The 23,944-nt window shown below is 39.3% G+C and overlaps 1 protein-coding gene across 3 annotated transcripts in view; it reads right to left on the minus strand.

Annotated features, from left to right (window-relative positions):
* EFCAB3 (EF-hand calcium binding domain 3) overlaps positions 1-23,944 on the minus strand; it is a 129,666-nt gene that overhangs the window by 15,338 nt on the left and 90,384 nt on the right. Inside the window, exons 37-41 of one of the 3 annotated variants that reach the window (XM_088027266.1) lie at positions 23,389-23,442; positions 18,483-18,530; positions 11,016-11,106; positions 7,587-7,657; positions 763-906 (exon numbers count right to left, since the gene is read on the minus strand). In XM_088027266.1, coding sequence (XP_087883392.1) covers positions 763-906; positions 7,587-7,657; positions 11,016-11,106; positions 18,483-18,530; positions 23,389-23,442 — 408 coding nt within the window. Of the gene's footprint in view, positions 1-762; positions 907-7,586; positions 7,658-11,015; positions 11,107-18,482; positions 18,537-23,388; positions 23,451-23,944 lie in introns of all 3 variants that reach the window. The other 2 variants (XM_088027267.1, XM_028087412.2) reach the window with 2 other exon arrangements.

Below are 23,944 nucleotides of genomic sequence, written 5' to 3' on the forward strand. Positions count from 1 at the left end.
CAACATATCAGCTTGGGCTATCTTCACTAGGTCAGTATATTCAAAGGAAATATTATCTAAAAGCTTTAAAAATAGCAACAAAAATGCTGTGGCATTTAAAATTCAATATAGGTGGGCTCTAAAGATCAAAGGAAGATTTGTACTAATATGATTCAAATGGAAACAAAGGGCTTGGATTTTCTTGGTAATGTGTCATTTTTGAAACTGTCAATGCCTTTGTATCTGTTATTTCAAGGCACCCTCCAAAATGTATATCATGATAGGTAATCTGAATTTAGTACTGAAATGTGATAGTCACTTTTAGTTTCCATACAAGATTTTTCAAATAGTCCATTTTGTAGCATTAATTTGATTTTTTTGCATTAATTTGATTTTGTAACTTGTACATATACCTTACTGATATCCTTAAAGAGAAACACATATAGGTACTTTTTTTTTAAAGATTTTATTTATTTATTTAATTGACAGAGAGAGAGAGAGAGAGAGAGAGAGAGACAGAGTGAGAGGGAACATAAGCAGAGGGAGTGGGAGAGGGAGAAGCAGGCTTCTGGCCTAGCAGGGAGCCTGATGCGGGGCTCAATCCCAGGACCCCGGGATCATGACCTGAGCCGAAGGCAGTCGTTTAACCAACTGAGCCACCCAGGTGCCCCCATATGCGTACTTTTGATAATGAGGTATATTTGTTTATATAACCACTGAAAGAAAAATATATATTTATAAAAACCTTTTATGAGAAAAATAATTACAAGTCAAAGTACTCACGATCAATATCAGCACATCTTAATTCATTATAGACATCATGCTTGGTTAGATTCATTCCCAACTTAGCTAAAGTGCACGTCATTCCATGTAAATCAATACAGCCAGTTTTATCCTTGTTAAAGAAGTTGTAGGCATCTCGGAAGGCTGAGGAAATGTAATTAAGTTAGGCAGTTATTCAAGAATAAGTACATATTCTAATGGAACTAGGACTGACTATATAGTTGATTGGACATCATGTTCTGAAAAAGTATTGAGACAAAAATGCATACTTAATAGACATTTCATATAAAGGACAATGTCCTTCCATGAGATTTGAATTGAAATAAACTAGTTGGTGGAAAACCAAATATGTTGGTAAAATGGCCTTTGAAAGCAGTCCATACCTTAATTTCTGGAATCTGTGAATGTATTACTTATATGATGAAAGGGACTTTGCAGATATAATTAAGATAAATTACTCTGGATTACTGAGTGGGCCCAATCTAATCATAGGGTCCCCTAGGCAGCTAGAAGCAAGAGAAATGTGGCAGAAGGAGAGATCAGAGAGATTCAAAGCATGAGAAGGACTCTTGCTGGTTCAAAGATAGAAGGGGCAACGTGATGTGGGACACAGACTGCCGTCAGGGGCTGAGAGAGGTTCCTGGCTGATAGCCAGTAAGGAAGTGAGACAACCCTAGAACCACAAGGAACTAGGTTCCACCAAGAACCTGAATAAGCTTGGAAGCAGATTTTCCTTCAGAGCCTCTCCCTTTTTTTTTTTTTAAAGATTTTATTTATTTATCAGAGAGAGAGAGAGTGTGTGCACAAGCATGGGGGAGGGGCAGGCAGAGGCAGAGGGAGAAGTAGGCTCCCTGCTGAGCAAGGAGCCCAGTGCGGGACTCGATCCCGGGACCCTGGGATCATGACCTGAGCCGAAGGCAGACGCTTAACCGCCTGAGCCACCCAGGGGTCCCCCTTCAGTCTCTTGATAAGAAGCCAGGGTGGCCAGCTCCTTCATTTTGACCTTGAAAGACCCGGAGAAGAGGAACTAGCCAAGCTCATCTGGACTTCTGGTTCACAGAACTGTGAGATAATAAATCTGTGTTGTTTTAAGCTGCTAAGTTTGAGGCAATTTGTTATGGCAGCAACAGAAAACTGATGCAACAAAATGGACCCAAATTATATGCATGTGAATGTTTTGAATAGACTCAAAGACATACTCAGGGCATTAACTGGAGCTGAAATTAGACACATATTTTCTAACATTAGTGAATGAAGAAATAAACCCAGAACAAAGTATATCTCAAATGGCACCAGAATAAAACTTATCTGAAGTCACATTCAAGTGTTAGCATCTGCATGTATGAGAGTCATTCATCCTATAGAGATATAATGGTACCTGCCTTATAATTGTGTGAGTGGGTAACATCTTTCTCCCTTGGTTGAAGGCAGGCTTCTCTAGGGCTGGAGTCATCTCTGACTTGTTTCTAATTTCTCCCAGTTTTTTTTTTAATTTATTTATTTCACAGAGAGAGAGACAGCGAGAGAGGGAACATAAGCAGGGGGAGTGTGAGAGGGAGAAGCAGGCTTCCTGTGGAGCAGGGAGCCCGATGTGGGACTCGATCCCGGGACCCTGGGATCATGACCTGAGCCGAAGGCAGACGCTTAACGACTGAGCCACTCAGGCGCCCCTCTCCCAGTGTTTTTAGCATGTTAGTAGGCATGCCTTCTATCTGCCAGGCGCCTAGGATACATTAGTGCCCTAAACAGAGACCTTTGCCCTTATATAAATGTAATGAATAGGTAAGTTGCATAGCATGTTAGAAGGTTAGAAGATGTAAGTGCTCTGGAAAAAAGAGAAAGTAATGCAGGTTGCGGGGGGATTGGGAGTTCCAGGGATTGAGGGATAGGTTGCTTGTATTAAATAGCTGAGATGTGAGCAAAGATTTGATGGGGGTGAGGGAGTGGATCTCTGGGAGGGGAGAGGACCAGACAGAGGAAAGAGGTAGAGCAAAGGTGCTAAGGGGAATGGGTCTGGCATATTCCGGGAACAGCAAAGAGGCTAGTGTGGCTGGAGCAGAGTGAGCAACAGAAGAATAGGAGAGGTCAGAAACGTAATATGTGTGTGTGTGTGTGTGTGTGTGTATGGTAATGTTTTACAATTTTAGATTTTATTTTATATTATTTATTTATTTTTTAAAAGATTTTTACTTATTTATTTGAGAGAGAGTGAGCACAGAGTGCAAGTGGGAGAGGGGAGCAGAGGGAGAAGCAGACTCCACACTGAGCAGACAGCCCGATGCGGGGCTTGATCCCAGGGCGCCAAGATCGTCACCTGAGCCGAAGGCAGCCACTTAACCGACTGAGCCACCTAGTTGGTTATTTTATTTTAGACTGGTTTTAGATATAGTTGCAAAGATAGCCCAGAGAATTCTCGTAGGCCCCTCACCCAGTTTCCCCTAATGTTAGCACCTTACATTACTGTGGTACATTTATTGCATCTAAGAAGCCAACATTAGTGTAGTGTTATTAACTAAACTGTAGGCATTAATCGGGTTTCATTAGTTTTTCCCTAAGGCCCTTTTTCTTTTCCAGGATCCCATCCAGGATGCCATATTACATTTAGTTGTCGGATCTTTTTTTTTTTTTAAAGATTTTTAATTTTTTTATTTGAGAGAGAGAGAGAGAGAATGAGAGAGAGAGAGCACAAGAGGGAAGAGGGTCAGAGGGAGAAGCAGACTCCCTGCTGAGCAGGGAGCACGATGTGGGACTCGATCCCGGGACTCCAGGATCATGACCTGAGCCGAAGGCAGTCGCTTAACCAACTGAGCCACCCAGGCGCCCAGTTGTCGTATCTTTTTAGCCTCTTTTCTGTAACAGTTTCTCAGACTTTCCTTGTTTTGGGTGACCTTGACAGTTTTGAGGAATATTGTTCAAGTATTTTGTGGAAGTCTCTCAATTTGGGGTTTTCTCATGGTCATGGCCCGAGATGATGGATTTTTGGAAAGAAGATGACCAAAGTGAAGTACCATTCTCATCATTCTATCAAGGCTATGTATTATCAAGAGGACTTACCACTGATGATGTTTATCTTGATTACCTGGCTGAGGGAGTGTTTGTCAGGGTTTTCCACTTTCCCTCCTTTCCATATTCTACTCTTTGGAAGCAAGTCACCAAGGGAAGTCCAGACTCAAGGCCCAGAGGGCTGGGGACAGGGGGATTTAAGTTCCACCTCCTGGAGGAGGTAATATCTCCATGCATTATTTGGAATTCTCTTGTAAGAAAGATTTGTCTCTTCTCCATTAAAAATTTCAGTCATTTATTTCTGTCTCTGTGGACTTGCAGGCACTTATTTTATACTTTGAGTTATAACCCAATACTATTTTATTTATTTTTGTTGCCCAAATTGCTCCAGCTTTCACCATTGGGAACCCTTTGAGGTTGGCTTCTGCATCCCTCTGAAAAGCTCCTGTGTCCTTTTGTTTTTTGAGTGCTTCCTTCTTTTCTGTCACTACAAGATGTTCCAGGTTTGTCCTGTATGTTCCCTGCCTGGGCCCTAGAATTGGCCAAGCAACCCTGCTTCTTTCATAGGAGGCTGGCATTCGAAGTCCAGATCTGGGTGCTAGGTCTGCTTGTTGCTATGGGGGTTTCAGTGCTTCTAAGTCCCCTCAGCAGACAGTGCTGGGAAATACATGCATGAATGCTAATACATGTATACACACACACATTTATTTCTTGATCCATCCATCTGTATCCATATGAAGCTAAACCTGAGTTCACATGAGTTGTCTGATGTCTCAAACTGAAGCCAGTTCCCCTGGTTCACTTTGGCCTTCTCCCCTTGATATCTCTAACTTCCCACTCCAACAGTGGGAAACCTGGCTCCTAGCATCCACCATCCATTTACTGCGTTATGCATCCCAGTAGACATGTACAACACTTTCAGAATCATTACGCTATCCCCCTATGAGAAACAACTGTACTAGCTAGAGTACGTTGTTTATGCATAGATCCTTTTGTGTTTGGTCTTAGAGTTTCTAGTCAAAACACCGTTTTCCAAGTTCCTTAGGTCAGCTCCTCCCCTTACTCCCACCTGACTTATGTTTTAACAAGATCACTCTGGCTGTTGTTAGAAAAATAGACTTTTGTAAGGGTTTGGGTGGAAGTATGGAGAGGAGCGTCAGGGGGCTATTGTGGTTGAGCAACAATGTGCCTCAGACCACAGTTGTAGCACAGGTGGTAAGAAATGGCTGCTTCTGGATATATTTTAAAGGTGGAGCCAATGAGACTTCCCAATGGACTGATAGGTAGGCTGAGTCAGAAGAGTCAAGGATGTCCCCAAGATTTTTTTCCAGAACAGTGAAAGGAGATGGCGAAGGCTGTGGGTAGAGCATGTTTTAAAAGTAAGAGGCTGGGCACCTGGGTGGCTCAGTTGGTTGAGCGACTGCCTTCGGCTTGGGTCATGATCCTGGAGTCCCGGGATTGAGTCCCGCTTCGGGCTCCCTGCTCAGTGGGGAGTCTGCTTCTCCCTCTGACCCTCCCCCCCTCATGTGCTCTCTCTCTCTCTCTCTCTCTCATTCTTGCTCTCTCAAATAAATAAATAAATAAATAAAATCTTAAAATAAAATAAAAGTAAGAGGCTGAGGGGAAGGAAGAATGGGGAGCTACTGTTTGGTGGGTGTGGAGGTTCAGTTTGGGAAGATGAAAATGTCTGGAGGTGGATGTGGTGATGGCTATAGAACATGTGAATATATTTAATGTGCTGACCTGTACATATACCCTTGAAAATGGTTAAAATTGTAGTTTTTATGTTATATGTATTTTACCACAATAAAAATGAGGGTATGAGGAACGCATCAGGAGTTCAGTTTTAGAAATGTTCATTCTGAGGTGTCTATTAGACATACAATGCGAGCAGAGGGGAAGCAATCAGATATGAGCCTGGAGCTGGGGAGGAGAGGTGTGGGCTGGACATACACATTTAAGAATTGTCAGCATACACTGTTTAAAACCTGTTCCTTCCTACAGAAACCACAGGAAAGGCTCTTGCCTGCTTCCCCCGACTCTTTGCATCCTGACTAACTCCAGTGCTGCCCTGTGGGGCCCTTCCTGCTGTGCTGTGCCTCTAATTTCTAGGGATCTATGAGTATAAGATACTTCCTCTTTGACAGTCATTTCTGTGTCTATATGTCTGATAATACCTGATTAAAATAGATCCTGGGTGGGGGGGGTGCCTGGATAGCTCAGTGGGCTGAGCGTCCAGCTCTTGGTTTTGGCTCAGGTCATGATCTCAGGGTCATGGGATCAAGCCCCGCCTCAGGCTCTGCGCTCGGCATGGAGTCTGATTGAGATTCCCTCCCTCTACTCCCCACCCCCTCGCGCGCACGCTCTCTCTCTCTCCAATAAAATAAGCAAAATCTTAAAAAAAATAGATCCTGGGAACCCTTAATGCAAGCACCAATGTATATGAATGTACATTAGGAAACTTAAAGTTTAAAAGGCTATAAACTGTCATTATTAAGGCATTTAGCTCAGTTTAACAATGAAAAATGTAATTCTGATCTTGATAATCTTTTGTGTTTTTCAAGCCAGCTTTCCCAGCAATAAAGGTGATTCTTTGATTTCTGTTTTGTTTTCAGTTGGTTCCAAACTTGGAGCCTTAGCCTTCCCAGAACCCAAACACAGCCATGCTTGGCTCTTCCTTCCTTCCTTCCTTCCTTCCTTTCTTCCTTCCTTCCTTCCTCCCTCCCTCCCTTCCTTCCTTCCTTCTTTTCTTCTTTCTTTTTTTTCTTTCTTTCTTTCTTTCTCTCTCTCTTTCTTTTTCTTTCTTTCCTTCCTTCCTTCTTTCTTTTTCTTTCTTTCTTTTCTTTTTTCTTTCCTTTTCTTTCTTTCTTTCCTTTTCTTTCTTTTCTTTTCTTTCTTTCTTTCTTTCTTTCTTTCTTTCTTTCTTTCTTTCTTTCTTTCTTTCTTTCTTTCTTTCTTTCTTTCTTTCTCTCTCTCTCTCTCTCTCTTTCTTTCTTTCTTTCTTTCTTTCTTTCCTTCCTTCCTTCCTTCCTTCCTTCCTTCCCTCCCTCCCTCCCTCCCTCCCTGCTCCCTCCCTCCCTCCTTCCTCCCTTCCCTTTCTTTTTTCTCTTCTTTTCTTTCTTTCCTTTTCTTTTTCCCAGGGAGTCATGCTTTCCCTTTCCTTTGGGCCTTTGCAGATTTCTCTCTTTCTGCCCAGAACACTTCCTTTGCACTGTGTGCCTCCTTCTTATTATCCCGCCTTCTCTGGGACTCCCCTCTTATCTTCCCAAGACCAAGTCAGGAGACTTTCTTTTATGCTCCCAAAACACTTTATACTTCCCCATCATAATTTGTGTCATATTGTGATTTAAATGTTTCAGTCAAAAATGCATGGTTTAATGGTCTGACTTCCCTGAAGGACTTCCTATCAGGGCAGTGACCATGTCTGACTCGTTACTTGTTATGTTTCCCATGCTTAGTATACTGTGGGCTTTACATGAATATTTCCTGTTTGGACTAATAAACTATAGCCAGTATAGCTGTTTATACTCTGCTCCATTACTTGATTTCTATTTGACTTTGCATTTGTTTTCTGTATACTCACAAGTTCTTATTTGAATAAAAATATTTGTCCAGGACTGTCCAAATTCTAGGAAGATGTCTGTTTGAAAGTAATCCCCCGTCCTTCCCACAAATTAGACATTGAATTAGAAATTTTGCTCTCAAAAAGCAGAGTACTACAGACAACTCTTGAAATTGCAGATCTCTCTTAGAGAAGAAAATGATCAGATTTATCAAGGGGCCTTAGTTGGTGCTTTCATTTGAGGGCTTATTGTCATTACCTTGCATTTGTGAAGCATTCAGCTTCTTTTCTTTGTTTTGGCAGGGGAGAGATCCTGGTAAATCTTTATCCCTGACAAAAGACATGAAAAGATTTAAATACATATATGAAACCAGCAAGTATTAGTTCCATTCATCAGTTTTTGCTGACTGGAACGACTATAAGCATCACAATATATCCAGAGTCTCACCTCCTAAGGGACCTTTTACTGTCACTCACCAATAGTTACAGGATGGACAGTGAGAAAATGCTGGCCACTGAGGTCCACATCTGGCCTATACCTGCCCATTGCCCTTACACCCTTAAAAAAATCTGGTTTTCTCCATTTTACAAAAGAGGAAACTGAGGCTCAGAGGGATTAAATAACTTGTCCCAAATTGCACAGATAATAGGTGAAAGTCATGGGATTCAAATTCAGGTTTATCTGACTCCAATGCTCAAGGATATAAGCCCTACACTATTCTTATTGCTAGAGATAGAAGTTGTTTCAAATTTTTAAGTGGTATAAATAATCTTATGGTGAATATCCTTATACTGAAAGCTTTCTAACCATAGTTATCTTACGGCTTTAACTGCCAAACTGTATTTTTACCAGCATATTAGATAGAGGTAGATATAACTGCATCTACATCTATACCTTATACATCATCTGTTTGTGTATCAACTATATCTCTATTTATCTATTTATCAGTATCTATCTATCATCTATCTATCTATCAAATTGAGACAGAGAGTGCTTCTGGAAAGTCTGGAACCCTGGTTGACTTTTCATTTTCTCAGAAAAATAAAATCTGAAAAAAGGGAAAACATATTAACACTTTGGGGATATTTTATATAGATTTGCAGGAGGTTATTAATTTAGGAACATAAAAATATATTATGCAAAACTGGGTTTGCTTATAATATGGTCATTTAAAAGTAGACTTAAATAATCATGATTTTATAAGTTAATTTTATTTAAAATATATTTAGCTTTGAAACTAAACTAAAAGTTTTAATATGGAATCTCTTGGTTTTTGTTTTTACAAAGCAGTTAAAAAAGTGAAATGGGAAGAAATATTAAACACGCTAAATTTAAAAAGTTATGGTTTATGAATTTAGCATCCTCTATAGTATCTAGTAGGTTCAACTCATTTTCAAAGATGGACCTAATAAAAACGAAGGTGATAAGGTCTCAAAATGCACCATTCCTTTTTTGACATGGAATTTTACCTAATTAGTCTTATTTTCTCTGCTTTTACTAACACTGATTTCTTCTTCTGGTGTTTCTGTTCTATCACCTATTTGAACTTCTGAAAACTCAAGTTGGCCCTTATGAGATATGTTATTTTATATTTGCTGTATTTCTAAATATAAACGGATTTCTTTTGCATGACATAAAAGATGCAGTAGATGGAGAAATATGGAGTTCTCAAGAAGCAACAGGAAAGTAGAAGGTCAAGCAGTATGAAGTCTTTACTAGCTACATTAAAAAAAGAATACTCTTGGCAGATTTCAAATCTTATCTTGGCTCACACATGGGAAACAGTCTTTTTAAATTATAACGTTTCAAAGGTTTGAAGTACCTTAGATTTGGAATAAGCTCAATCTGGCCTCTCATCTCATGTAGGAATTCCCTCCATGTGTGGTCTTGTCAAGTCTTTGCTTGACTACTTTCAGTGACAAGGATGTCACTAGTTCCAGAGACAGCTTGTAATGCAGGGTAAGGGAACCATGAGATCAAGGGATTTGGCAGTTGTAAGGCTGTCTTACCCACATGCTTCTAAAAAGGTCAGTAATCTATTCTTGTAGCAGCAGTATAGTCAAGGGCACTAGGGGAAATACTCTCAAAGTGGCACAGAAGATGGATGGTTTGAGAGAGAAGAGAGGCTTTTCTTCTTACACTGATAAAATATAGATCAGGTTCTTACTTGCAGTCATTACTGGCTACGGTTTATTGGAATTTGTAATTATCAGACTGAGAAAAAAAGCTATTGTTAATGTCACAGGCAAATCTCCCTTCCCAATTTTAGCTCAAGGTTAGTCATGACTAATTTACCCAGATTTCATTTTACTGGCCATATTTGAGCTATAGACTCTTTATACTGACTTGCTTAGGGGATTAGGTCTTCTTTCTGATCCTCTAACATTATTCTCCTTTAAACTGGCACTCAAAATATCTTAATGTATTACTGACAACTTCTTAAGCCCTCTAGGGTATTCTGACCCCCCACACAAAAATTCCCTCTCATTTGGGGGAACAGGAAAGAGAACTTTTTGTTTCTTCAATCTAAATATATATTTTTTCTTTTCATAAAAACCTTTATCTTCAATTCATACATTTGGTTTTATAATTAAATTTATCACAAGGTACTTGAAGAGCCTACTAACTTGTTTCCTCATAACCTTTATGGTTATTTATAATATTTATCACCTTAATAATTCTTCACCTTAATCTATTCAGGGCGCCTGGGTGGCTCAGTTGGTTGGGTGTCCAGCTCTTGATTTCGGCTCAGGTCATGATCTCAGGGTCATGAGATCAAGCACCGAGTTGGGCTTTGTGCTTGGAGCAGAGTTGGCTTGAAATTCTCTCTTTCCTCTCCTTCTGCCCCTCCCCCCTGCTCATGCATGCACGTGCTCTCTCTCTCTCTCTCTCCAATTAAGTAAAAGATTTTATTTATTTGTTAGAGAGAGAGAGAGTGAGCACAAGCAAGGGGAGCGGCAGGCAGAGGGAGAAGCAGGCAGAGGGAGAAGCAGGCTCCCTGCTGAACAAGGAGCTCAACGTGGGACTCAGTGCCAAGACCTTGGGATCATGACCTGAGCTGAAGGCAGACACTTAATTGACTGAGCCACCTAAATAAGTAGATAAGTGAAATCTTTTTTTTCTTTTTTATTGTTATGTTAATCACCATACATTACATCATTAGTTTTTGATGTAGTGTTCCATGATTCATTGTTTGTGCATAACACCCAGTGCTCCACGCAGAATGTGCCCTCTTTAATACCCATCACCAGGCTAACCCATCCCCCCACCCCCCTCCCCTCTAGAACCCTCAGTTTGTTTTTCAGAGTCCATCGTCTCTCATGGTTCGTCTGCCCCTCCGACTTATTCCCCTTCATTCTTCCCCTCCTGCTATCTTCTTCTTTTTCTTTTTTCTTAACATATGTTGCATTATTTGTTTCAGAAGTACAGATCTGTGATTCAACAATCTTGCACAATTCACAGCACTCACCATAGCACATACCCTCCCCAGTGTCTATCACCCAGCCACCCCATCCCTCCCACCCCCCACCACTCCAGCAACACTCAGTTTGTTTCCTGAGATTAAGAATTCCTCATATCAGTGAGGTCATATGACACATGTCTTTCTCTGATTGACTTAAATAAGTAAAATCTTAAAAAAAATAATTCTTTCCCTTAATCTATCACCTGAATATATTCATTACTTACCTCTTGCCATGGGAGCTGGGTACTTTTGTTAGAGGATTTAGCTTAAATTTTGATTTAATGTCAGAAACTGCCATGGGGCCAATAACTCTGTCTGGAATTCAGAAGATACAAATAGGATCAAATCACAGATTAATTCCTCTATTTTCTTTTGCAACTTTCCTAGCTCAACACCTAGATTTTTTTTTTCATGTTACAACTTCAATGGATCTTTTTTTAAAAAATTTTTTATTATGTTAATCACCATATATTACATAATTTGTTTTGGTGTAGTGTTCCATGATTCATTGTTTGTTCATAACACCCAGTGCTCCATGCAGAATGTGCCCTCCTCAATACCCATCACCAGGCTAACCCATCCCCCCACCCTCCTCCCCCCCAGAAACCTCAGTTTGTTTTTCAGAGTCCATCATCTCTCCTGGTTCGTCTCCCCCTCTGACTTACTCCCCTTCATTCTTCCTCTCCTGCTATCTTCTTTTTCTTTTTTCTTAAAATTTGTTGCGTTATTTGTTTCAGAAGTACAGATCTGTGATTCAACAGTCTTACACAATTCACAGCGCTCACCGTAGCACATACCCTCCCCAATGTCTATCACCCAGCCACCCCATCCCTCCCACCCCCCACCACTCCAGCAACCCTCAGTTTGTTTCCTGAGATTAAGAATAATTCCTCATATCAGTGAGGTCATATGATACATGTCTTTCTCTGATTGACTTATTTCACTCAGCATAACACCCTCCAGTTCCATCCACGTCATTGCAAATGGCAAGATCTCGTTCCTTTTGATGGCTGCATAATATTCCATTGTCAACACCTAGATTTTGAAGTCCAGGGCCTTGAGGAATGGTAATATGTGCAAATTCAAGTTAGAGGTATGTGCAAAGTTGGAAGGCCATGTGGAAGGACCGCTTCACTGTCCCAAGATCTCTAAGCAAAATGTCTTATCCTTGTCTCCCCCCCCAATAGTGTCATTCTAATCACATATAAAAATAAGTGATACCATATGACTTAGATAAAGCATCCTGGAAATATGTGCAAAAAGTTATTTAAATAACTTTAAATAAAGACAAAATTTATTTTTGAAATCAGAACATTTCATATTATAATTGACAGAGAATAAAATGTTATAGCATTTCTAAAATATTTACCTAATTGTTTATATCTTGGATACCTGCCTGGTAATAAGTATTTTCTAGGATTTCCTTCTGGGAGGTCCATCCCTGCCCTGTCAGTTCTTATGAACCCACTGTATGGGAACCCAAATGTAGGAGCAGAGGTGGGATACAATGCTCTTTCACCACCCTTGACCCTCCTGAATGGACTTTTAACCACTAGAGTCTCCCTGGTCCTGCCTTTCCACTTCAGCAGTTTGGGTGTCAGGACCTATGGACCAGGAGCTGGGTTGGTAAGGCTTCCCCCTTCTATTGGGGGTTTTACCTCTCCAATTACAATTTTCAAAGTGTAGACTGTATTAAAGAATACTGGGTTGCTGATTTAGGAATGATAGACAAATACTATGAAACCACAAAGAGTCTTTGAATGTGTAATTACAGTTTGGTCCATTTTCCTAGATCTTCACCTCGGAGCCTGGAAAGCCAGTTATTTCTAGACAACTCAATTACACGTGTTCAAAATCTGGAAACCTACCACAGAGCTGGGAACTCCGGAGAGGCTCAATAATGTAGGCACTTGAAAGGGGCTGTGAAATCATCCTCATGGCGCAAAATAATCATTACTTTAAAAAAACTACCTTCAATCTCTCCTAGAGATGAGAGATTAAAAAAAAAAAAGGACTCAGCATAGATTCCTACAAAATCCAGATATTTTCCTACTTTTAAGCCGTGCTACCTACCACTTCTGGGCTTCAATCAGATCAAGAATCCAGTAAAGGGTTTGTTCCATCATACAACTATGACCTCATTCACTTCTCAGGCTCAGGCCCAGGTGAGAATGACCTACAAGCTCCTTCCAGGTTTAGAGCAACCATGTTTTCAATGTGGTCTGTTTAGCACCCTTGGGGATGTGTGGGTGTCAATTACAGAATGAGAATATTTTGACACTGTGGGGATTTCAGGGAAGGGAAGTTTTTTGGTTTTTTTGTTTTAATTCTGTATTACTATAATTCCATGTTAAACATTAGTGAGTTGGAAGTTGTTAATTTTACCTAAATGCCTTGATTGAATGGTGATTAAGAACCATTTCATTAATTGCTTAAGCCCAGGAAGGACAAAAATATCCCAAACTCTCATAGGTTTGTAGACTAAAGTATTATTGGAAAGAGTGATTTAAAAAGAGCAATTACAAAAAGATTATGATTGTTTTAAATAGAAACCTTAATATTCAAGATCTCACATGTCTCATGGCATTGTAAATCATCTAGGACAGGAGTTAGGCATGTCTTTAGTCTTCATCATGGCCAAGCAGTAGATACCTTTGGCACCCAATGTTTAGCTTGAGACCCCCAAATTATTTCAGGCCTCACTTAGTAGCTGCAGTTCTAGAGGATTTCTATTCCTGCTCTCAGAGTTTGTTTATTGTGGGCATAATTTGACATTTCCCTAGTCTTTGTGAACTTGGTACATTGCCTCCTATTCCGCTTTGGGATACAAAGGAAAAGAAAGGGATGGTTTAATTTACAAATTAATTAAACAAGTATTGGGCGCCTGGGTGGCTCAGTTGGTTAAGCGACTGCCTTCGGCTCAGGTCATGATCCTGGAGTCCCAGGATCGAGTCCCACATCGGGCTCCCTGCTCAGCAGGGAGTCTGCTTCTCCCTCTGACCCTCTTCCCTCTCGTGCTCTCTATCTCTCATTCTCTCTCTCTCAAATAAATAAATAAAATCTTTAAAAAAATAATTAAACAAGTATTTATTAAGGGCCTACTATGTTAGGGCCTACCAAGATTAAAATGGGAATAATGGCAGTTCCTATTGGATGGGATTGTTGAGAAATATATTAATATTATTATTTTAATTATTATTATTTCAAATTGTGGTAAAAAACAGAAAATTTACGATCTTAACCATTTTAAGCATACAGTTTAGTATTTTTTTTTAAAGATTTTATTTGACAGAGAGAGACACAGCGAGAGAGGGAACACAAGCAGGGGGAGTGGGAGAGGGAGAAGCAGGCTTCCCGCGGAGCAGGGAGCCCGATGTGGGGCTTGATCCCAGGACCCTGGGATCATGACCCAAGCCCAAGGCAGATGCTTAAGGACTGAGCTACCCAGGCGCCCCTGGTTTAGTATTTTTTTTAAGTTTTTTTTTTATGGTTATTTATTTGTCAGAGAGAGAGAGAGAGCGATCACAAGCAAGCAGAGGGAGAAGCAGGCTCCCTGCTGAGCAGGGAGACTGATGTGGGGCTGATCCTAGGACCCTGGGATCATGACCTGAGCAGAATGCAGATGCTTAACGGACTGAGCCACCCATCTAATCCAATCCATTCATTCCGTAAATATTTTTTTAGTGTCTATTTTGTTCTAGGCCCTGGGATACATCAGGGAATACATCTAGCCAGAAACACTGTTGATTCCATCTTCAAAATATATATGTAATCAAATTACTTTCCACCATCCCCACCTCTACCTGTTGTTCTGGTCGAACTGGTCTCCCTGCTTCTGCTCTTGCCTTATCCACTACCTGCCAGGTCTATCCTACACATAGAAGCCAGGATAATCCTTTCAAAACTTAAGTCAGATCATGTCATGTCTCTGCTCAAATTCTCCAGTATTTTCCTGTCACTCAGAGTAAAAATCCAACCTTGATTGATTGATTGATTGATTTGTTTGTTTTTGTGAGCAGCAAAGTTTATCGAGTGATAGTAAAATCCAACCTTTATAATGGCCTTCAAGGCTTATATGATCTGTTCCTGGCTACACCTGCATCACCTCATTTGGACATCTTATTGTACAGCCCTGGAATTGTGCATTTCATAGACTATGTGACTAAATGTGATGGTCCTGTCACCTAGTTCTATGACCTTATCTCTTCCTACATTGCCCAGAGTGAAAACTCTGTTCTAGCCAGAATGGCCAATTAGCTTTTTCTCAAATACTGCAAGCATGCTCTTTTATAAAGGCATTTACACTTGCTCTGCCCTCTGCATGGAGTGCTCTTGCCTCAGATTATTTATGGCTCACTCCCTTACCTCTTTATCTTTTTGCTTAAATGTCCTTTATCAGCAAGGCCTTTCTTGATTGCCTTCCCTCACTTGCAGAATTCCCTACACCCCTTTTCCTTGCTTTATTTATTTATTCACTTTTTATATTTACATTTTAGGTAGTTAACACACTGTGCAATATTGGTTTCGGGATAGAATTTAGTGATTCATCACTTACGTACAATACCCAGTGCTCCTTATAATAAGTGCCCTCCTTCATACCCATCACCCATCTAGCCCATTCCCCAACCTCTTCCCTCCGTCAACCCTCAGGTTGTTCTCTACTGTCAAGAGTCTCAGGGCGCTTGGGTGGCTCAGTCTACTGAGCAACACTCTCTTGGTTTCAGCTCGGGTCATGGTCTTGGGGGTGTTAAATCGAGCCCGTCGGGCTCTGCGCTCAGCACAGAGTCTGTTTGAGATTCTTTCCCCTCCTCTCCCATCCCCTTTGTTCCTCCCCCTGCTTGCACTCTCTCTCAAAATAAATAAAATCTTTAAAAAAAGTCTTTTATGGCTTGTTTCCCTCTCTCTTTCCCCCCCCTTCCCATATGTTCATCTGTTTTCTGTTTTCTTTCTTAAATTTCACACATGGGTGAAATCATATGGTATTTGTCTTTCTCTGACTGACTTATTTCACTTAGCATAATAGACTCTAGCTCCATCCATGTTGTTACAAATGGCAAGATTTCATTTTTTTTGTTGGCTGAGTACTATTTCATTGTATATATATACCACATCTTCTTTATCCATTCATCAGTTGATAGACATTTGGGCTTTCTCCAGAATTTGGCTGTTGGTGATAATGCGCTATAAACATCAGGGTGCATGTACCCCTTCAAATCACTATGTTTGTATCCTTTGGATAAATACCTTGTAGGGCAATTGCTGGATCATAGGGTAGTTCTAATTTTAACTTTTGAGGAAGCTCCATACTGTTCTCCAGAGTGGCTGCACCAGTTTGCATTCCCAGCAGCAATGCAAGAGGGTTCCCCTTTTTCCACATCCTTGCCAACACCATTCTGACAGGTGTGAGGTGGTATCTCATTGTGGTTTTGATTTGTATTTCCCTGATGATGAGTGATGTTGAGCATCTTTTTGTGTGTCTGTTAGCCATCTGGATGTCTTCTTTGGAAAAGTATCTTTGCTTTATTTTGATCTCTGTAATCTCTGTCATACTATTATCTTATTCTTTTTGTTGCATATATCTCTTGAGTGTAAGTTCCAGAGGGTAAGGATTTTTGTCCTAAACATGTAGAATAAGGCTTGGCACATGGTAAACACTAACTGATTGTTTAAATGAATGCATATATGCATCCATTCATCCCTTCAGCAGATACCCTACTATCTGCTCAGAACAAAGAATAAAGACTTAAAAGATGGCATGCCTACTCAAAAGTAGCTGACAGGGAAATAGGACAAGTTCATCCAAATTCAGGTTCCCATGATCTGTGAGTGAATAGTGGTGACAGAAGGCATCAAAATTAATAGGGTGGTATATGTAAGAAACTTAAATATTCCAGGGAGTAGGCATGTATTATAATTTAGCTACATCAATAGTCATCTAACCAGAACCAAATGGGATAAAGGGCTGATTTCACTTAATTTACTTATGGGTGTATCCTAGGTAGTTTAAAACTGGTGGACTGGTGTGATATTTATCTGTGGGGCTGATAGTACTAGCGCATAAGCTGGGTTCCACAGATAGGTACACTGGATATATGGAAGGTGCTTTGGGGCTAGGACTTATACTGGGCCCAGCCTATTGTTTATTTTTTCCACCTACAGAGCTTGACAAGTAAACAGGTGCAGATTTGGCATCCTTGTATTTCTTCAGCAGATATATATATATATATATATTTTTTTTTTTTTTGGTCAGTCCTGTACTTTTTTAAAAAATTAAAATATAATTCACATACCATAAAACTTACTCTTTTAAAAGTGTGAGTGCAGTGGTTTTACTTGTACAACCATCACCACCATCTACTTCCAGAATAGTTTCATCATGTAGAAAAGAAGCCCTGTGCCACTAGCAACTACTCCCCATAGTAGCTGCCTACAGGCAACCACTAATCTATCTTTTATCTCTATTGAGTTGCCTATTCTTGACATTTAATATAAACAGAATAATATTATATGTGGCCTTTTGTCTGGCTTTTTTCACTTAGCATGATGTTTTCAAGGTTCATCAGTGTTTTGGCATGTATCCATACTTCATTCCTTTTTATGGCTAAACAATATTCCATTGTACGAATAGGCCACATTTTGTGTATCCATCTATCAGTTGATGGACATTTGGATTGTCTTCATTTTTTTACTATTATGGGTCATCTTTCTATGAACATTCTTGTACAAGTTCTTGTGTGGATATATGTTTTCACTTCTCTTGGCTATATCCCATGGAGTGGGATTGCTGGGTCACATGGTAACCATGTTTCACATTTTGGGGACTGCCAAACTGTTTTCCACAGCAGCTGCATCATTTTACGTTCCCACCAGCAATATATGAAGACTCCCAATTTTTCCATGCCCTCATCAACATTTGTTATTGTCTTTTTTTATTATAGTCATCCAAGTGGGTGTGAAGTGGTAGCTTGCATTTTGATTTGCATTTCTTTAATGACTAATGATGTTGAACATCTTTTCATGTGCTTATTAGTCATTTTTATATCTACTTTTGAGAAATGTCTATTTAGGTCTTTTGACCATTTTAAAGGTTGGGTTATTTGTCTTTTTATTGTTGAGTTACACAGGTTCTTTATATGTTTTGGATACTAGATCCTTATCAGATACAAAATTTACAAATATTTCTCCTGTTCTGTGGGATGTCTTTTCATTTTCTTGATAGTGTCTTTTCAACCACAAAGTTAGAATTTTGCAGATGAAAAAGAACTAACAGATCATTAATCTAATTCACCTTTTTCATTTTATTGATAAGGACACTAAAGCACAATGAGTTGAATTAATCTCTTTAGGGGCAGAGTTAGGAACATCCGCTTTGTGTAATTGGACTATAAACTGCACCAAATAAGTTACACAGTAACTAGAGAAAAAAAACAAATCCATCACAAATAAATCCATTAGAAAACAATGTAAAATATCTGATAGTCACATGTGATGCAGTGTAGTTTGGACTATAAAAGCAAAAGGAACTCAGAAAAACAACTGGAGAGAGAAGGGTGTACAGTCGCCTATCAACACATAGATAGAGGGTAGTGACTGACAAAACAGTGAGGGAAAATAACTATGGGACTGAAATACATAAGTCAAAGTATTAAACCCCATCATTATGATGCCTTCACATCAGGTCTCACACTCACCTTTAGTATCATGTCCAGTTTTCATCAACTTACGTAGCGGCACCATCCCTTTTGCTTAAAGACAAGATTAAGAGTCAAAATTATATACATTTATGAAGTTTTGAAAAGTAGAACAGGGGCAAATTATAATTTTCTTTTAATTTTTCCTCCAATGAGTGGGAAAGTGAAGAGAAAATGTCAGTTGTATGTGACATACCTCTTGTTTTTTGTTTTGTTTTGTTTTGTTTTTTAGTTTTTATTTAAATTCCAGTTAGGTAACATTTACTGTAATATTAGTTTCAGGTGTACAATATAGTGATTCAACACTTCCATACAACACTGGCGCTCATCACAAGTGCATTCTTTCATCCCCAGTTAGTGATATATCTCTTAATTCATGTTGCCTCTTTTGGTGCCTTAATGTGTCAAACTCCAAAAAATAGTTTTTGAAACGAAAAATAGAGTCAACATTGAAGGCAAGACTATTCACTTATCATCTTTTAGGATGAAAAGAAGTGAAGTGACTTTGAAAACTCGTTGACTGTCAACAAGGAGGACAACCTGCTACCCATTTCATTTTCTTTTTTTCTTTTTTTTTTTTTTAAAGCAAGAGCTGGATGCTCAATTGACTGAGCCACAGAAGTGCCCCAGGTGTTTTTGTTTTTATTTTTTCTTAAAGATTTTATTTATTTGTTTGACAGAGAGAGACACAGCGAGAGAGGGAACACAAGCAGGGGGAGTGGCAGAGGGAGAAGCAGGCTTCCCGCAGAGCAGGGAGCCCGACGCGGGGCTCGATCCCAGGACCCCGGGACCATGACCCGAGCCGAAGGCAGACGCCCAACGACTGAGCCACCCAGGCGCCCCTACCCATTTCATTTTCATTAGTGCTTTGGTTATGAACTGTTGACTAGTTATATGCCTTTTAGTGGTACAGATTTCTTTCTAGTGAGTTCTCCTGTGAAGTGTGTACATACAATATTCGTTATAATATTGACTAAGAATCTCTCCGCCTTGCCCTACTGTACCCTATGGCCAGAACAACAACAATGAAACAAGTACTTTAATAGTACTCATTCAGTTCTTTTCTTCCTATCAACATGTTGGGTAGTTTGGTTTTCTATGCACAAGGAGATTAACTTAGGAGAAAAATGCTGGGTATAATAGTTCAGTTCCCTAAGTTTGGTTTAGTTTGACCAGATAAAGCCAATAATGCTATTTTGATATCAAGAAAGGTCAGTTGCAGGTTACAGAAATACGGAAAAGTTTTGGTAGTACCTTTAGGCTGTGAAGGCTATACAGGGTAATACATCATGCAGAAGGCAGTACACATAAAGTAGGTATATTTTCCTTATGCAAAGGGAGAGATTAATACTAACATAAAACACATAATTTGTATGATTAAGAAGAACGTATCAAACACCTTTATTCCCTCCCTTCCCTCTCATTCTTCTCTTCTTCTCTATTGCTTGGTTCTTCTCCCTGCCTAGACATTAGTTTGCTAGAGGCATCCTATGCCATTCTAGGATGCTGCATGTGGCATCACTCTGGTTGGGAATGGGACTTGGAAGATTTCTGTTTTTGACAAGAGGCAGACTTTATTTTTACACAATAGGCTTTTTTCTAGATGTATTTAGAGTTTCTCTATAGCCCTAATACGTATGGTTTTAGAAATTCTCATACAGAACCCTACAACCTACAACATTGCAGGCCAGAGTGGGATTTTGAATGTTCACCATCAAATGACATGAAATATTAGCAGGTCTTGAAGCTGTTCATATAGAAGTGTCATTTTCATGTTATTATGCTTAGGTAACTGAAATTTACTTTTATTCCTTAGAAAAATAGAAATGGTGAAATGGGGATTGGAGAAAAAAGATAAGTGTAAAAAATGCCATTGTCTAAAAAATGAGTATGTCTAGTCATCAAAAGTTGAGAGTGAAAACTTAAATCATAAGTAGGACGTGTTTGAATGTACCAAAAAAGTCAATACAGTATACAGTATTCAGAAATAAAATCTGTTCCCTTAATACCTGTATCTGTAAAGAAAACTTAGTAAGTGGACACTGAGTAGTATTTGGTGAATTTGAGGAGTAGACACTGCTGTTAGAAGTTTCTAAAGTTATGAAACATACTTTTCAATGTCTACACTTTCTTTAATGTACTGTGGACCTCACAGAATAACATATATTTTGGTGGCAGCAAGTGGAATGGGCTTACGCAGTGCAGAAAGCAAGTGGGGGAGCAGGGTAGGCATGTGACCAGTGTATGTTGGACAGAGACTGGAAAGAAAAGAGAAAAAGGGACTACTAGGAAAACAAATGGCAGCAGGAGTGAGAGAAAAATAATCTATTAGTAGAGACAGGAAGAAGAAGAAAAACCTGGAAAAAGGACGGAAAAGTAAGCAGATGGGACTGGGAGGCCGTGCTCTCCTGGCTTTGTAGAAGGGTTTGAACCATCAATTCTGATTTGGGTGACTCACTTACATGCCCTGGGGTTTTACACAGTGTTACATAACTCTTTCTTCTGAGTGGCCCAGATTGGGAGGGTTGTTATGAGAACAACCTCGATACAGCTGCTTGGGTTAGTGAACCTTCCATCATCTGAAAGCAGGAGACTAGAACCTCTATTAGTCAATCGACAAACATTTATTCGGCACATACTATTTACTCAAAAACAGCCTTGCTGAGAGCAGGAACTTAGCTTGTCCCTTTTTCATTGCTGAACTTTCTTTTTCACAGGGCGTGGGTACTCAATAAGTGCTTATTGATGAACACTGATCTTATACATGATCACAGAAGATTGCTTCAATATCCCTAAATTCAGCATCATGATTTTAAATGCTGGGGTTAAAAGCTACCAAGCAGACATTTTTTGAAAGTTTTCTGGCACCAGTGACAGAAGCAGCAATATATGGGATAGAATGGGACCTATTCAAAGAAATATTTTTTCTTTTGCAAATAATAAAATACAACAAGACTCATCTGGAAATGTTAAGTGTGGGTGCCCAGAATTTAAATTTATCTTCTCTTTTTAAGATTCATTTTGTAGATACTTACATAAAGCACCTTAAATTATTCTTAAATTCTTCTTTTTGAAACATAATCAGGCTTTCAGAGACGCATCAATTAAAAAAAATCATTCTTGTTGAAAAATGCTGGTGCAGAAAGCAAATCAAAATTATTGGAGAATGAAGTACAGATTAAGGTTTTGGGAGGGGGGCAAGAGGGCAGAAGACAAGTTTTTTTTCTTAATTTTTTCATTGTTATATTAATCACCATACATTACATCATTAGTTTTTGATATAGTGTTCCATGATTCATTGTTTGTGCATAACACCCAGTGCTCCATGCAGAATGTGCCCTCTTTAATACTCATCACCAGGCTAACCCATCCCCCTACCCCCTCCCCTCTGGAACCCTCAGTTTGTTTTTCAGAGTCCATCGTCTCTCATGGTTCGTCTCCCCCTCCGACTTACTCCCCTTCATTCTTCCCCTCCTGCTCTCTTCTTCTTTTTCTTTTTTCTTAACATATGTTGTATTATTTGTTTCAGAAGTACAGATCTGTGATTCAACAGTCTTGCACAATTCACAGCGCTCACCATAGCACATACCCTCCCCAATGTCTATCACCCAGCCACCCCATCCCTCCCACCCCCCACCACTCCAGCAACCCTCAGTTTGTTTCCTGAGATTAAGAATTCCTCATATCAGCGAGGTCATATGATACATGTCTTTCTCTGATTGACTTATTTCACTCAGCTTAACACCCTCCAGTTCCATCCACATTGTTGCAAATGGCAAGATCTCATTCCTTTTGATGGCTGCATAACGTTCCATTGTGTATATATACCACATCTTCTTTATCCATTCATCTGTCGATGGACATCTTGGCTCTTTCCACAGTTTGGCTATTGTGGACATTGCTGCTATAAACATTGGGGTGCACGTACCCCTTCGGATCCCTACACTTGCATCTTTGGGGTAAACACCCAGTAGTGCAATTGCTGGATCGTATGGTAGCTAGAAGATAAGTTTTAACTTGCCTCTCCTGACAAGTTTCACGGCATCATTTTCTTTTTTTTTAAATTTTATTTTATTAAGTTATGTTAATCACCATACATTACATCATTAGTTTTTTGATGTAGTGTTCCATGATTCATTGTGTATAACATCCATTGTTCCATTCAATATGTGCCCTATTTAATACCCATCACCAGGCTAACCCATCCCCCTACCCCCCTCCCCTCTAGAACCCTCAGTTTGTTTCTCAGAGTCCACAGTCTCTCATGGTTCATCTCCACCTCCCATTTCCCCCCCTCCATTTTTCCCTTCCTACTATCTTTTTTTTTTTTTTTTTAACATATAATGTATTATTTGTTTCAGGGGTACAGGTCTGGGATTCATCAGTCTTACACAATTCACAGCATTCACCATAATCACAGCATCATTTTAAACTTCCCATTCATTCTTTTTAAGTAAGTACAGACGGTGGCATTTTGCACTGGGAAACTTATTTTAGAAATAAATATGCTAAGAGGCCTGCAAAAAGAAAGTACTGAGGTTATGTGTTAAATTTCACAGGCATCCAAAAAGGAATTTCAGGTCATCAGACATACCTATCAATAGGTAAAATTTTAGTATTAATAAGAAAATGGAAAAGTAGTTTGAAAGTGGGACTTTGAAGCTAAATGCACAAAAATTGTGTTTGTATAAGGAAAAAATTAGGGGTGAAAAAAATTATAGATTATCACTGGGTGATAGAATTAAGAGTTATTAAAATTTTCCTTTTGCATTCTTTCATTTTTTGAATATAGAAATTTTCTATAATGAATATGTATTACTTTTATAACCAAGAAAACACATGTAAAAATAAAGTTATAGCACCAGATTATCCATTTTTATAAAGTGAATCATAAATTTCCACTCACATTTAAACTTCTTTAGGTCCTCCATTATTGAATCCACTCTAACCTTCCCATTTCCTGTAAAACATTTGAATCAGACACAGAGGAAATCACAGAAAAACTCATAAAAACTGAGTAATATTCCATTGTATATATATATATATATATATATATACCACATCTTCTTTATCCATTCATCTGTCAATGGACATCTGGGCTCTTTCCATATTTTGGCTATTGTGGACATTGCTGCTATAAACGCTAGGGTGCAGGTGGTGCCCCCTTTGGATTGCTATGTTTGTATCCTTTGGGTAAATACCTAGTAGTGTAATTGCTGTGTTGTACAGTAGTTCTATTTTTAATTTTTCCAGGAACCTCCATACTGTTTTCCAGAGTGGCTGTACCAGCTTGCTTTCCCATCAGCAGTGTAAGAGAGTTCCCTTCTCTGCATCCAACATGGATGGAACTAGATAGAGGGTATTATGCTAATCAAAATAAGTCAGTCAAAGACAATTATCATGTGTGGAATTTAAGAAACAAGACAGAGGATCATAGGGGAAGGGAGGGAAAAATGAAATAA

This window comes from Eumetopias jubatus, unplaced genomic scaffold (assembly GCF_037043125.1).
Source record: "Eumetopias jubatus isolate StellerSeaLion01/CBP00866 unplaced genomic scaffold, mEumJub1_p1.0 scaffold_10, whole genome shotgun sequence".
In the NCBI taxonomy this organism is placed as follows: Eukaryota; Metazoa; Chordata; class Mammalia; order Carnivora; family Otariidae; genus Eumetopias; species Eumetopias jubatus.